The sequence below is a fragment of the Pteronotus mesoamericanus genome, unplaced genomic scaffold (genome assembly GCF_021234165.1).
Source record: "Pteronotus mesoamericanus isolate MK-2021 breed Mesoamerican mustached bat unplaced genomic scaffold, CSHL_Meso_final contig_116, whole genome shotgun sequence".
NCBI lineage: Eukaryota > Metazoa > Chordata > Mammalia > Chiroptera > Mormoopidae > Pteronotus > Pteronotus mesoamericanus.
The window spans coordinates 15,989,219-16,005,931 of NW_026555027.1; the positions used below are offsets into that span (position 1 = coordinate 15,989,219).

Genomic DNA, 16,713 nt, shown 5'->3' on the forward strand with positions numbered 1-16,713 from the left:
CCTTTCATTTTGTTGATGGTTTCCTTTGCTGTGAAAAACTTTGTAGTTTGATGATTTCCATTTCTTTCTTTTTGTCTTTTGTTCCCCTTGTGTGACAAGTCAAATCCAAAAAAAATTGCTGAGAGTGATGTCAAAGAGTTTATTGCCCATATTTTCTTCTAAAAGTTTTATGGTTGCAGGTGTTACATTTAAATCTCCAATCCATTTTGAGTTTGTAAGGTATATGCATGCGAAATCACTATATCTTATAGGTGAAACATACAATATTGTAGATTGACTGTAATTTTAAATTACATTCATTTTTAAACCTTCTAAAATAGTTTATTTAAAAAACTGATGTAAAAAAGTATTCCTTATTAAAATTCTAGTAACTCTGGCAGTTGCAACATAGTAATTGATTATCAATCATTTATAGCTATATTTCAATTATACAGCCAAACACTTTCATTATGATAAACCAAACCCGCTGACGCTTTGATCTTGGAATTTCATCCTGCAGAGCTCTGAGAAGATTGATTATTGTTGTTGAAGCCACCCAGTCTGTCGAATTTTGTCATGACAGCCTTAGCAGACTGAGACAGTCATTAAGATAATAAAGACAATTACATTAACAATTGTGGTATACTGCATTATTCAGCTGGACCAACTCCTAAGTATAACCACCTTTCATTTAGCAGTGGTCATGAGACATAATTCTATTCAACAAACCATAATACGATTCTGGGTGGCAAGATTTTTATAAGACCTGTACCGTACTGCTAAAAAAAAAAAAAGGCAAAACCATCTTAAACAAGCTATTGTTCTTTTTGTTCTTTTCATTCTCCTTACATTCTGAACATGGATAATAGGAACACAAGATAATCTAGATGAAGACAAAAGACAATATTCTAAGAATGAAAGTACGTAAAGGAAAACGATGTGACTCCTGACAATAGTGCTAAGATGTTTTCTTAGCCCTGGATTGTCTATCACATAAATTTGTTTAATGTGAAGAGAAACATATTCTTTAAGTCCCACTAGTCATGTTTTGTGTTACCTAAAGTCTGAAAATACAAAACTATTTCCTAACAGATAAATAATTTATATTGATTTTAAGAATAAAATCTGTGTAAAAACTACTGATTACTTTCTGCAAACAAGATATTAATTGATTTTTGAGGAAATTTAGAATGTTATCTCCTGAATTTTATTAAGTATTTTGAGAAAGATGCCTGCTGTGGGTAGTCACATTCCTGTTAGTTTCTGAACTTCGCTTTTGGATAACTGGAAATGGAGACAAAGCTGAAAAATATCACAGCATCCCTAAAATATACACACAGAGTTTATCAATGAAAGCCACTATTAAAAGAGATGAAGAAAAATAAAATAAGAAATAATATATATTTGTTATCATTAGTTGAAATCAATGACCTTGGTTGAACTCAATATAATATTTGTTATTTCAAATGTTAACTCTTTTTAAAATGTGTTAATTTAATCTTTATCTTTATTATATTTTTTACATTACCTTTCAGTCCCTTTGTATCTCCTCCCCCCAGCAATCACCACAATGCTAACTCTTAAGAAAGAAGAAACCAAGCATAACTTTTAGCTTTAGGTAGAAATTGTGCACAAAGAGAATATATTATAGTAGACATATTTTTACTAGTCATTGCATCTCAGTGTTTGCCATGGGATTTTATTGGGGTTCCCTACAAATCTTACCATGCCCCTGTATTTTGAACCATAAATTCTCCAGGGTGCAATTACAGGCATGGAAGGGGAGATCTGTTCTCCCAGTTCAATTCCTTAGTTTGGTTCAGAGCTTTGATCCTTAAAGAAAAATTATCTCCCTTCACCAATGTTTCCAGATGTGCAAACTAGAATGGTAAAGAAACTTTGCTGGAGTAGCACACCACTGTCAGACTCCCATAGAGACCAAGGAGCCCTTCAGAGTGGTTCTGGGGTAGAGTTATCGAGCCGTCTTAGTGGGATGCCCAAAGGGCACACACAACTGTTCTTTATTGCCAGCATGAAACCTGAGATGCGGGGGTCCTGGAAAATGAAATTAATCTTAAGTTTAAAAGACTGAACCGATGTCTATAATTAATTATTGAGAGACTACTCTATACAGTAAAGCTATCATTTAGAATTGAAGGGCAGATAAAGTGTTTCCCAGACAAGGTAAAAGCTAAACGAGGACATCATCACCATTATTATATGAAGTTTTAAAGGGACTTATTCAAGAAAAAATAGAAGATCAAAACTATGAACATTAAAGTGGCAATAAATACATAACTATCAACAACAGAATCTAAAAAACAAAAAAAGTAAAGAAGCAGAACAGAGACAGAATCATAGATAGGGAGAACGTTGGGATGGTGGCCAGTTGGGTGGGGGGTCTGGGATAATGGAAGACGAGGTGCAGAGGTTAAGAAGCACAAGTCGCTAGGTACAAAACTGACAAGAGAATGTTAAGAACAGTATAGGAAATGGAGTTGCCAAAGAACTTACATGCATGACTCATGGATATGAACAAAGGGGAGTCTGACAGAGGTAGTAGGGGGTGCTGGGTAAAAAGGGGCAAAGGGGGAAAATTGGGACAACTGTAATTAATAACATAATCAAGAAAATATAATAAAAATGAAAAATCAAATCAAATAATTATTGAAGCATGCTATTCAAATTCAAATGCCTATTTTCATTATCACTCAAAATGTGAATGTTTGAATTTAGAAACAGCAATATTATCAATCAGACAACTGTGAATTTGTGGGGAAATATTTAACATTTTTCTACATGTTGTTAAGAAACAATTGTTTAAATGTCATTAGCTAAAATATAAACTTGGTAACTGTGAGTAAAGGTTCAATCAGACGCTTTTCCTGAAAGGAAAAGAAATCAAAGGAGACAAGAGGGAAGGAGGGAGGGGGGCGGGGGAAAAGGAAGGGAAGGGGAAAGTCAAGGAACATATAGCAAGGACTCATGGACAAAGCCAAAGGGGAAGAGCTGAGGGAGTGAGGGAGGGAGGGAGGGGGCAAGGGAAAGTGGTGGGGGGTAGGCAGAGACAAATGTATTTGAAAAAATAAATTAATTTTAAAAAACATGTATATAAAACTGGTACTGTATTATGAGGATAATTATAACGTTAGTAAATAAATCTTACAAAATGGAATGTCAATCTTTTTTTTTTTAATTATTCCACAGCAGACACAAACACACTGGTACTCATGGCAAGATTGTGAGGAGAAATCACCTTCAGTGGCCTTTGGGATCATTTTCATCAAAAGGCAAGAGGGAAAGCCCATCAGTACTTTAGCACTTGGCCATCAGCTGATATCTTCACCCCATACACATAAAAATTCCCAAGGCAGGTCTTTTTTCCCCTTTATTACATTTATTGGGGTGGCACTCGTTATTAATGTTATACAGGTTTTAGGTGCACAATTCTACAACACATCATCTGTGCACCGCAGTGTATGTTCATCACCCCAAGTCAAGTCTCCTTCCGTTACCATTTATCACCCCATAACCTCCTCTACTTCCCTCCAGGACCCCTGACCCCTGACCCCTGACCCCCACAATCACCACACTGTTGTCCATGTCCATGTGTTTTTTTCTTTTTTGTTAAATCCTTCACCCCATGACAGATGTCAGCCTGTTCTCTCTGTTTTGCTTGTTAGTTCATTTTGTTCATTTGATTCCACATATGTGTTGAAATCATATGGCATCTGTCTTTTTCTGACCGGCTTATTTCACCTATCATTTTAGTTGTCCAAAGTCTCACATCAGCTTGTGCCAATTAAACTTTAAAAAATACTTCTACTTCCTCAAGTTCAATGTGGCCATTTTTTGTTACATTCTGACTGAAGTAATTTATTGAAGGTATGGTTTACAAATAATTTTACCTGCAATAGCTAGAATCGAGGAGAGGGCTTAGCCTAAAGTTACTAGTATTAACTGGAATGGAAGGTGAATATATTCTGCTAACATGTCAGGAAAATAGGGAAAATGGTGTCCCATTTCAGAAATATGCAGAAATCACAAGATGAAAGCCATCAGATTATTTTGATGACTTGTGGTTAGATTTTACCAAAAAAGCAAATATTTTATAGTTTATAATGATAAATTTCAGCAGCAGAAAATTATCATTTAAATTCCTATAGGTACCATTTTATGACTGCTCTGTAATACACATTCACTCCTGATATGCCTAGGAACCCAATGCAAATTTAATGCAATTTGAAAACATTTTGTATAAAATGATAATAAAGGGGTACTTACACTTCTATATTTCACAATGTATTCCAGAATAGGGGCCCCTCCATCATCCTGTTTGGTGATGCTGATTTTAAAGCTCTTCCCACTGCTTGGCTGCCCATGTATGGACGGAGGGCTTGGTTCACCTAAATATGCAATACAACATTCTTGGTATTTGCACAGTCCTCAGATACCAAGAGAAACTACATTTTATAAAAATAATACTCATATAATCAAAATATATGATAATCCTGGATTTAACACTTGCTATTTGTGCATTTTTTGTGATATAACCTCTGATACTCTTTCTCTCCATATTCTTTATGAACAGCAACATTCATAAATCTAGTTATGCCACAATTGGGATCAAATATAATGTTTACATTGATGTAAAAATGCTCTGAGAATAGTACTACTATATACAATAATAAACATGTTTTATTAACAGTGGGTAATGCTATTTATTTATTCAATTTAGTTTGTAAACATTTTGTAAATGGTTATTAATATAAACATATGAAAGCATCAAACTGTATAGCATATGTCCCTACCAGGAAAGATAATGGCTTAGCAATCAGTTATCTGCTTTTTTTTTTCCTGTGAAGCAACTTTATTTATTTTGTTATTGTTGTTCTCTTTTCATTTTTAAACTACATACACTTGTGAATAAAGAAATTTTATTTTATCCAATTTATAAACCTGTATTTCAATATGGTTCTTCTAGTATCATGAGCAAAGTTGCCTATGATACTATTCTTCTCATGAAGATGATTTATAACACAGATGCTTATACTATTTTGAATATGAACAGGGACCCACTAAAATGTAAGACTTTTTTTGTGTGTGAAGAATTCCCACACTGCTGGGCTAGAGAAAAGGGGGTCCTCCATTGTGCGTCACTGACGGGACATGCTGGGGCGCGCACTGGCTCCCTGCCCGGCTTCCTCCAGCTCCCTATGGATGCAGGTGTGAGATGAGCATGGGAAGGCTTAAAACTAGTAGAGGACACACTTGGTTTTGCAGGGCCCCAAATACCTGTACTATTTGGCCTTCTGAGAGGAAGGCCAACACAGACACACTGAGCAGAAGGAAGAGGATTGCATGTTCCCGAACCTGGAGAACCTGTTTTTTGTTTGTTTGTTTAGTTTTTTTTTCCCCCAGTATGTTACCTACATGTCTAACATGGTATTTACAGCTTTAAGCAAGTGTGTAAGAAGACAGAAGAAGTATGGCAATTAGTTGTGGTGGCAAGCATGCAAATAATAAAAATAGCCTCATGTGGTACAGCCACATAGAAACGAAATAAACAGAGGAATTGTAGAGCGACTGTTCATGAAAGCTAGTTAAATTAGCATGCAGGTATCGTGACATGACATGACCTGTAACAATACAATGTATTTTTGACAAATAAATAAAACTAAAAACCAATGCAATAATTTTTTTTAAAAGATTTAGTAGGAGATTAGGGATAAATCTAAATATAAAATGATATACTCAGGAAGTTTAGTATCTTTTCCAAATTTTAGAATTCACATGTTGTACACTGTAAGTTTATTTAATATTATTGTAATATTATTTTTAATATTGGGAGTGATAGCATTTTTAGGTAATCATTATAAAGCAGAGACTGTCTTTTTATTATAAATATTTTAAAACACATAATTTAAACATGTATATCAAATTAGTGATTCCATTACAATTGCTACTTCATGTGAAAATAATAAATTTCAAAATAAGGGAAAGAGGTGGGGGGAAGGCAGAGACAAATGTATTTAAAAAGTAAATAAATTAATTAAAAAAAAAATCTTTACAAAAAAAAACCAACAAAGCAACCCAAAATATGGAAACCAAAAAGAGAACACAAATAGTAGTAAATGAACCTAACTCTATTATAGGTGGAACTCATAGTCATACTAAAAGGAAAAACAAACAGACAAAAAATATCCTTAACCCAACTAACTTGGAAAAATAGTAAATGTATCTGGTAAGGCAAAACAAAACAAACAAAACAGAATTTAGCACACAAACACTGTAATTAATAAATTTACACTCACATGAGTGTGAGCTAGAAATATTGAAACTATTTTATGTGGATAGTAGAAATAAGCAAATGAATAAATATATTGTGGATAATGAAAAAAAAAACAAAAAAAAACAAAATAAGTGTAGATTGTATCACAGAAAAGTAGATTAAAATAATGGTTACTGTTAGCAATTACTACAAAATGTTTATGTAAAAATAATCAAAAATTTATTAACAGGTAGTTATGACTTATTAAGTACTTTGTATATATTATCTCATTTTAACTTCAAAATAAATCTTGAGAAACAGTTAAAACACATATTTATTATTAAGGAAAACTTCGTGTCCACACTCAAAGTGCTCACTGTCAAGAACAGAGGTTTGCAGGTTAACAAAAGTATACTAAGAGACTGGAAGTGTCACTTAAAAGGGAAAGAGGAAAAAAGGGACGAGTAAAAAAAAAGATGCTTTATGCTTGAAATACCTGCAGAAGTAGTCTATGAATGAATGAAAGTGTGCCTAAATGAAGAAGAAAACAAATATGAGAGTGGTTATCTAAGGTCTAGCCATCGTGATTTAATCAGCGGCCAATGTTCAGTGACCTAGGAAATTATGAAAAGGAAAGAAATCAAGACAAAATACACTCTTCCGTTCAACCTGCTGATGCAGAAAGTGCTGCGGCAGTTGAGGGAGGGGTGTGCGCATGGCAGGCAGGCAAAGTTGTGTGTGGACGGACAGTGGAAGGTAAAGGGTGGTGTTGTTGAGGATTATAAATAGAGAAGAGGCAGGTTTCTTTAAATTTTTGTAAGGTCACTCTAGACTCATTTTAATCTGGAGACAGGATTATAAATCAAGATGTATTTGCAGTCCTGCTGGTGAAAAAAATAATGAGAAACTAAAGAGACATTGGCATTGGGAATGGAGAAAATGGAACACATCTAACCAATTTGCAGACAAACAGAAAAGAACTGGTTGCAAGTTGGGATAATACAATTTATATGGCAAACTTGACTTACTATATATGTATATAATAGTGTTATGTATAATTTTATAACAGCATTTCTTTAGCCATACTCATTTTTTCTCATTTTAAAAAAATTATTCTATATATATATGTATATGTATAATTGAATAATATATTCACTTATAACAGCAAAGAAATGCTGCCTTCCCCCTTCCCAAGGGGAAGGATTGAGGGAGGAAGGGGGGAGGGGGCAGAGGAAGGTGGTCGGGGGAAGGCAGAGACAAATGTATTTGAAAAAACAAAGAAAATAAATTAAAAAAATAAAAAATAAAAAAAAAGACAGACAAGGGGGTTTCAATCTACAGCTCTCCCCCCCAAAAAATAAATAAAATAAAATAATTTATTCAACATAAAATAAATGTAAGTCATTTTAAATGTATCTTAACTTCATATAAACTATATCGACTTACAACACCCAAAACAGGATGGTAATGAGAACAAATTTACAACAATCATTCTTCTTTTGCAGTCACCAATATAATGGATTAATTTAATGCTGTACTTTCTACCCACTTTGGGCCCATATAATTTATAGGATAATGGCAAAAATCACTCTTGATCAAAAGAATAGAATTTTGGACATATTACACAGTCCTCTCCTCCCTCACGGAATGTAGTCTGAGCACTGCAATCCAATTAATCAGTAGTGCCATGAATAAGTAGGGCACCTTCTGATCCCGACAAGTTCCTGAGAGCAATTTTACTGTCTATATTGCACTACAGCTTTTCTGTATTGCCTTGATCCAGAGCAATATTATATATATAAATCTAGATGCCACCATATTCAGAAACTACTTCAACAGAGACATAATTCACTTCCCCAAAGTGTTGAAACATCTCCCTGCATTTTAAAATCCCATTTAAATTTGGATGTGAAGAAAATGGCAACAGTGAACATAACAGAGAAGAGTACTTACGAACTGGTAATGTTTGGAAGATTTCTATTTTACTGTAATCTCCTTGCCCTTTTCCATTCACAGCTGCAACCCTGATTTCATAAGTTGTATTTGGTTCCAGGTTGCTCAAAACAACCATTGCTAGAAGAAAAATATATATATATTTATGCCTATGATTAATGCATTTTAATAAGTAAACACATCAACCTACTGCAAAGCTGAGTACAAAATCTCACTGTAAATCTTTCCATAAGTACCTGAAAAGGATAGGAAATGCACATAAGAAGAATGATTTGTGAACAGTCTTCTTTGCCTCTACTTTAGCTTTCTAACTTACTGCAGAAAATTTCAAATAGGAAAACTGATAGCTTCTTTTGTGATACTTATCTCACAAAGTAGAAAGTAAAACCCTTTCATCTTTTTAATATTCAAGAAATAGGAGTGATCTAAATCAAACATCTTTACTGTATGCATCCCAAATATTTTGCCTACTCCAAAAGGAGTTTAGTTCTTAGAACTCTGGCCTCTGGTATAAAGTGTCTTAGTTATGTACAAAAAGTGTCACAAAGTTAACTCAACAGCAAAGTAAACTCTTTATTTGATAATCTCAAATCAAATCATTTTTAACAGTAGTTTGAAGGTTATCATCATTTGTATTTTCTCTCTGAATTTCTTCTCAACTACACACTGGACCAGACTGGATTCTACATGACACAAAGAGGAAGAAGCAATCTGAAAAAGTACAAGCATGTAAAAATTAGAGATAACTTCTAGGTCACATCAACCTTTTTTAATTTTCCAGAGAATTTTGGATACAATTGCAGGTTTCAAAATACTATATCTTTACAAATTCCTCTGATGAAACTAACAAAACTCCACAGTTGTCTCTATTTTTACTGCTTTTACTAAACAGAGAAAAACTAACTTGTGGAAATGACAATGCCTTGACAAGCAAGAAAACAGAAGTCATTCCCGGTTCACATAATAACTCCAAGTCAAATGATCAATTTAAAAGAAGAAGATGTAATCAATCATAAAATAAAATGCTAAACTATAAGTAACCTGAGTCATATTTGTAAGGCTATTTTTACATGAACCATGACCGAAGACTGTATCTATTCAAATTCCTATATATAACCACTTTGTAAGTTATATATACATGCCGAAGCACTATGCTGTACGTCTGAAAATCACACAACACTGAAGGTTAACTGTAATTGAAAAAGGAAAAAAAAGAAAAAAAGAATTTTTGACCTTTGAAATAAAAACCACAATGTATCAATTATCCACACAAAAGGGGACATTATCTGCTGTTGGTGAGATAATCCAGAAAAATGCATTGTTTATCTTTGAATGTTTAAGGGCAAAATACTCTATGCTTGCTAGCGATATATACTTATATATACTTATAAACATTTAGTTATATATACTTATAAACATTTAATATTAATATTGACACAGATAATCTATGTTGAGAGTACGCTGCACAAGAGTATATATATGTAAGAGTGCTGTGGATACTTGAACTGCTGCAGAAACTTTGGGTATGTGATATGCCTCCACATTACTATGAAGTAAAGATGCGGCTGCTACCATTGTTTTAAGATCATACAGTTAGTAATGTCTATATTCAACTGTCTGCCTTGATACAATTAATTCAGAAAAGCAGCAGAATTTAAAGCATGCAATTTTAATTATAAATAAAATTCTTCATAAATCAGAGGTGTGGAGATCACATTTTATTTTCTTTGGTTAAAATAAATAGAACTATCAAAGTATCAGAAAATATTGAATCAAGGAAAAGTGAGGTCATTACTCAGATTAAACAAATAAAACCACAACACACCTCCTCCACCAAAAAAAAAAAACAAAAAAAACAAAACAGCAACAACAAACAAAAACACTCCACATTTTACTTGAATTATCTGAGTATTTCAACCAAAAGTTCTTTCTGGCTTAGATTGTCAACAAGATTCTTCCTCTAATATTTCACATGGATTATGAGGGGCTTTGAGGGCCCCCTACCTATGGTCAAGAGACAACCTATTTCTTTAATTACAGTCAATTCAGAATTGGCATTTCCCCATACTCCCTCACATTTTTCTGTTCTCAGTGCCAAGACCTCCCGTTTACTGACTGAGTTTCACAGCGGAGTGGTTTGTGGAGGAGAGAACCAAAGAGGATAAAATGACGTCAGAACTGATCTTCCAGCCCTGGGCTATCATCACACTGAAGGGTAAAGCGGAAGAGGGTGGGCCAGGAAGCTTCAAAATTACAGGGGAGTGCATGAAAATAAACCTGCCAATGCACGTTTCCCCAAGTTTATATGCAAGAAGGAGTCAGTTTGTTGTATGAATATAAAGATTATTATGTGAAATAGAAAGAATGCTATAAATTGAGACCAACTTAGAGGGAAAGAAAGACGGTGCAGGGGAAGTAAAGCCCAGATTGGTAATTTGCCTGGCTGATGAGAAGATGTATTAAATCATCCATAATTTACTGGCTTATTACCAAAACGGGGTTTTGGAATACTCAAGGTAGGGACTGAAAGCAAACCACCACTGGGAAGATGAAGGCTGTGTATTCGGAAATCGTGATATCTCAAGTTAGGGACTTAATTAATGGAAGGTTTTCTTTCCCTGACTGTGTCCATAAAACAGAACCACAGAACCACAAACTGGGGTGTGGGATTGGCTCCTTCTCTATAACTTATTAGAAAGTCAAAGTCAAAAACTTGATGAAAGTAGATGTATATTAAAAACTACTAAAATTTTTCCAAAGACAAGTGACATAATGAGGGAATTTTATAGTTATGTTCAGTTAGCATGATTTGGAAATGATACAGCAATTCTTCTGAAAATTATTAAAAAAATCATACATTTTTCTTTCACATAGCAACAGGGCTAGATTCTATAAAGAATATGATTTTCCTTACTAATTTAAATATAATTTAAACATGCTTAATATATTTCAATATAATTTGAGTTTCATAAATGACTATTTCATCACCTGGCTATAGATGCAAAAAATACAGCAAAATATTGAAATATATGAAAATAATGACATTCAAATGGCAAATGACAAGAAGGTATGACCTTTAAACATTATTTTACAAGTGTGGAAATGTTCAAACTAAAGGGTAAAAATGTAGTGGTGCTCTCCCTTTAAGGAGGGAATCAGGCTTTATTAAAAGAAGCTGCACAAGTATGTTTTTATTTGCTCGGATAATGTATTGTAAATCCTTTTCTTTTGGTTGTCAAGAGAAGCAGAGGGTACAGAATATTTATGACCTGTGGAGTAAAATAAATTACATATCTGCAAACTAATTAGGCTGAGCGAAGTTCTAACATGAGATTGAATGCAACCATTCTTTCTTCTGCTCTCTTGTAAACCCTGGGTCCCTTCACAGGCTTTCCCACCTTTCAGTGTGAGCAGATAAGGAGTATCTCCCTGGCAGGAGACCTCCTGTCTCACTGACATAAAATGGAACTGTTAAAGTTGTCAAGACCTGTGAAACACATTAGATAGCAATGAGAAATCACAAAGCTTTGCTGGAGCAGAACTAATCATTCAAAATTACACTTGCTGTGAATCTCCTTAGATCTGAAAATACAATGAAGTTCCTAAAGTTTCTCACCAAAAACTAGCTTTTGTTTTCTAAACAAAAACAAGCCCCCACCTTCCTCAAAAAAAAAAAAACAACACAAACTTATTTTTTAAAGATTTTATTTATTTATTTATTTATTTTTAGAGGGAGAGAAACATTGTTGTGTAGTTGCCTCCTGCACGCCCCCTACTGGGGGCCTGGCCTGCAACCCAGGCATGTGCCCTGACTGGGAATCAAACCAGAGACCCTTTGGTTTGCAGGCAGGCACTCAGTCCACTGAGGCACACCAACCAGAGCAAAAAAAAAAAAAAAAAAAGAAAAAAAAGGCTTTTCAATAAGAAAAAAACGAATTCTCCAGTTTTCTTCTACAGGAATTTGTAACAGGCTTGAATGTAGAACTTTTTAATACTTTGACTTCAGTATTTTTTTTTAACAAACATAAGAAAAATTCAAGGGATAATTACTTTACTAAAGCAAAATGTCTTTAAGTTTTCTTAAGTTTATGTATGTGACCATCTCAGGTCCATTTTATGTTCACTTACTTTTGAAAATTTAAATTTGCTGTTTTGCACAAATTACATTCAAGGGTCCATTAGCTGCAAAAGAATATGATCTTACCTTTTAAAGAGTACCTTAGAGAACATTATGAAACCTAATGTGTAATTGATAGGACATATAACTTGATAGAAGTAACATTTATGAATAGATTCTTTGTAACAAATTTTTCATATGGTTATATATTATGGTGAAGAGTAGAAAGAAAAATTAACCATATGATTTTGTGCTGTTTGTGTGGGGCTTTTGCTTAAAACAATATATTGATGGCACTATTTTAAGATCACAGCTCATCATTTCTAAACATGCATTTTCTCTTTATTGCACTGTTTTTCATGTCTTTGTCCTGATGAGTAGAAACTCAATAGAAATTAACACATAAAAATTTAATAACTGAGTTTTAACTGACATGGTATTTTAGACAGGAAGTATCTACTGTCCCTTGGGATCAAATGGCTTTCATTCCTATTATTAGAACTTGATTTAAAAACAGTGCATTTCCATCAAAAATATTTGTTTCATAGCAATTCATATTTTATTTTTCATTTTAAGAAGTCTTCATTTAAAAGAAAACTCAAAAGAGTACTTCAAAACTTCCTTACAGGTCACAGACATTTCTATTAGCTCTAGTCACATGCTTGTCTTTTATTAAATCAAAATATAGATAGGTTATTCAATGAATGGTGTTGGGAAAATTGGACAGATACGTGCAGAAAAGTGAAACTAGATCACTTTCTTATGCCACACACAAGAATAAATCCAAAATGGATTAAAGACTTAAATGTTAGACTCAAAATCATAAAAATCCTAGAAGAAAACATAGGCAGTAAAATCTCAGGCATTGCTTGTAGCAATATTTTATCTCATGTCTCTCCTCAGGCAAGGGAAACAAAAGACAAAATAAACAAATGGGACTACATCAAACTAAAAAAGTTTTTGCACAGCAAAGGAAAGCATCAACAAAATAAAAAGACACACAGAATGGGAGACCATACTCACAGATACATCTGGTAAGAGGTTATATCCAAAATTTAAAAAGAACTTATAAAACCCAACACCAAAAAACTCCCCACAAATAATCCAGTTAAAAATGGGCAAAGGACCTGAATAGGCACTTCTCCAAAGAGGACATACAGATGGCTAATAGACATATGAAACTGTGCTCACTGTTACTAATCATCAGAGAATGTAAATTATAACCACCATGAGATACCACCATACGTCAGTCAGAATGGCTATAGCCAATGAATCAACAAACAAGTGTTGGAAAGAATGTGTAGGAAAGAGAGCCTTTTGCACTGTTGGTGGGAATGTAGATTGTGTAGTCATTGTGGAAACCAGTATGGAGATACGTCAAAAAAATTAAAAATGGATCTGCCTTATGACCCAGCAATTCCACTTTTGGGAATTTATCTAAAGTAACCTGAACCATTAATTTGAAATAACATAAGCACCCTAAGTTCACTGCAGCATTATTTACAATCGCAAAGATACGGAATCAACCAGTATCCATCAGTAGATGAGTGGGTAAACAACTATGGGATATTTACACAATGGGATTCTACTTGGCCATAAAAAAGAAGAAAATTTTACCCTTTACTACATCATGGATGGACCTAGAGAACATTATACTGAGTGAACTAAGCCAGTTAGAGAAAGACAAATACCATATGATTTCACTCATATGTGGAATCTAGTGAACAAACTGAATTAACAAGCAAAACAGAGACAGGCCCATAGATAGAGAGGAGCTGACAGCTATTGGGCTGGGTTAGAGGGTAGAGGGATCGAGGGAAAAGGCAAAAGGATTCATGGGCATGGACAACAGTGTGGTGGTTGAGGTGAGAAGGGGGGCCTAAGAGGAATAAGGTCCTTCTGTACATCAGTGTACATATATGTATACACCCAGTGGTTACCTCAGTATTTGTTCATTTGTTCCAACAAGTGATGAATAAGTGATGATCGATGAAGCATTTCTCTTGCAGGATGGCAATGTGACTCATACAAGTTCTAGCAAGTGGGGATGGAGAGCAAGTAAGTGCCCAGGGCTGAAACATTTTTTTTTCCTAGTCAAAATGTGGTGAGTTCCAGGTTCAACAAGTTCTGAAACCAACCAGTACCGAGATACCACTGTATATATATGCCAGTTAATTTTTGACAGGTGCCAAAAGGCTTCTAAGGCAAAAGAAGTCTTCCAATAAATGGTGCTGTGAAAACTGAATATCCATTTACAAAAGAATGAAGGTAGATCCTTACCTAACAATGTATTCAAAACTCAAAATGGATCAAAGACCTAAACGTAAGCCCTAAAGCACAAAGCCCTTAGAAGAAAATTTATGATAAAAGCTTTAGAACCTTATATTTAGCAATGCTGTCTTGGCTATGACTTCAAACACATCAGTAATTAAAGAAAAATAAAAAAAATCAGGATCCATTAAAATTGAAAAATTTTGTGCATCAAAAGACCAACAGAGTAGAATGCCTTTTTTCTCACAGAATGAGAGAAAAAAACTGCAAATATTATATATGATAAAGGATATTAATACAAAGGAATCCTAAAGCTCAACAACACAATAATGAACAACCCAATTCAAAAACGGGCAAAGGACCAGAATAGACATTTATCCAAGAAGATATACAAATTACCAATAAGTGCATGAAATGATGCTTGACATTATTAATCATTAGGGAAATTCAAATCAACACTATAATGTGATATCACCTCACACCTGTGAGAACAGCTACTATCACAAAACAGAAAATAGCACGTGTTGGTGACGATGTGAAGAAATTGGACCCCTGGTACATTGTTGGAGGGAATATAATATTGCTTCAGTGGAAAACAGCGTAGTGTTTCCTCAAAAAATTAAAAATAGAATTGAGGTGTGATTTAGCAATTTCTTTTCTGAGTATACACACAAATGAATTGATAGCAAGGTTTCAAAGAATTATATGTACACACATGTTAATAGCAGCATTATTCACAGTAGTTAACATATGGAAGCAACCCAAGTGTCCACTGACATGAATGGAAAAGCAAAATGCAAAAAGCGAACACATAAAATGACATGTTTTTCAGCCTTAGAAAGGGAAGAAATTCTTCAATATGATACAACATGGGTGAAGCTTGATGTTATTATACTAAGTAAAATAAACTGGTCACAAAAAAGAAAATACTGTATGGTTCCACATATGTGAGGTACTTAGAACAGGCAAAATCATACAGACAGAAAGGATAATGGTGGGTGCCAATGGATAGGGGCGGGGTGAGGGTTATTGCTCACTAGGTACGGAGTTTCAGTTTTACATCTTGAAAAGAGTTATGCAGATGGATAGTGATGCTATTGTACAACATTATAAATGCATTAATATTACCAAGTGTTCACTTAAAAATGGTTAATGAAGTATTTTACTACAATAATAAAAGTTGAAAAAAAGATTTGCAGTTGGAAAATTTGAAAATGATGAGGTGCTTCTGCTCCAAAAACCTCAATTAGGACACTCTGGTTGCACTGAGTCAGCAGATAAAAAATGAAGTAAAAGATTTCTTTTAAAAGGTAAATATGTTCCCTTTCAAAGGATATTGATTGAGTAGAAGACTATGTTGGAATTTGGGGAAAATCCTGTGATCTAATTAGTTTATGAATTTATGTTAGAAGTAAAAAGAAATAAAAAAGAATTATAATTCTACCATACGAATCCATTTGTGTTCAGTAAAGCTTAATAAATTGCAAAAGAGAATAAATTACTACTCTGAATTGCTATTCCAAGGACAAATTGGTGATGACTTCCCTATGTATCTAGAGACAGAAAATGTATATTAAGCCTCTGATAATACCAACCACTTGCTTACAGACAAAGGAGAATGCAACCAGCTTATGTTATATACTTCCTTTTCTGTTAATTAAGAAATTTGAATACTTGATGGTTGCTGCAAAACCACAGGTGTTTTCTTCTTAAACTCATGATGTTTTAAAGCTCCTAGAAAATAGATGAAAGAATAGGCTAACACTTCTACTGAGTCAGGTCCATCTGTATAACAAAATTTTTGCATTTATTTTGAGCATTTTTTTTCCTTGAGTTTTTAAGTAGTTAAATTTTCCTGATTTATTGAGATATAATTTACAAATAAAATTGTATTGAATATAAACGGACTTCGGCCCTGGCCAGGCTTCTGCAGATCTTTGTGTAATCACCCCCTTACTCACTCAGGACTCTGCCCAAATGTCCCTTCATCTCAGGGTCCTGCCTTGATCACTTTCTAAATTGCCCCTCAAACCCACCTCCCACCTGTAGTCACATTCCATCTTCTTTCTCGGCTTCACTTCTGCTCAGACTTAATATTACCTGCTTTTAAAATACATGTGTC

General features: G+C 34.0%; 1 protein-coding gene across 1 annotated transcript in view; it reads right to left on the reverse strand.

Annotated features, from left to right (window-relative positions):
* Nucleotides 1-16,713, reverse strand: part of NCAM2 (neural cell adhesion molecule 2) — a 422,854-nt gene that overhangs the window by 43,689 nt on the left and 362,452 nt on the right. The window contains exons 13-14 of the mRNA XM_054579597.1: nucleotides 8,204-8,323; nucleotides 4,264-4,385 (exon numbers count right to left, since the gene is read on the reverse strand). Of these exons, the coding sequence (XP_054435572.1) occupies nucleotides 4,264-4,385; nucleotides 8,204-8,323 (242 nt within the window). The remainder of the gene's footprint in view (nucleotides 1-4,263; nucleotides 4,386-8,203; nucleotides 8,324-16,713) is intronic.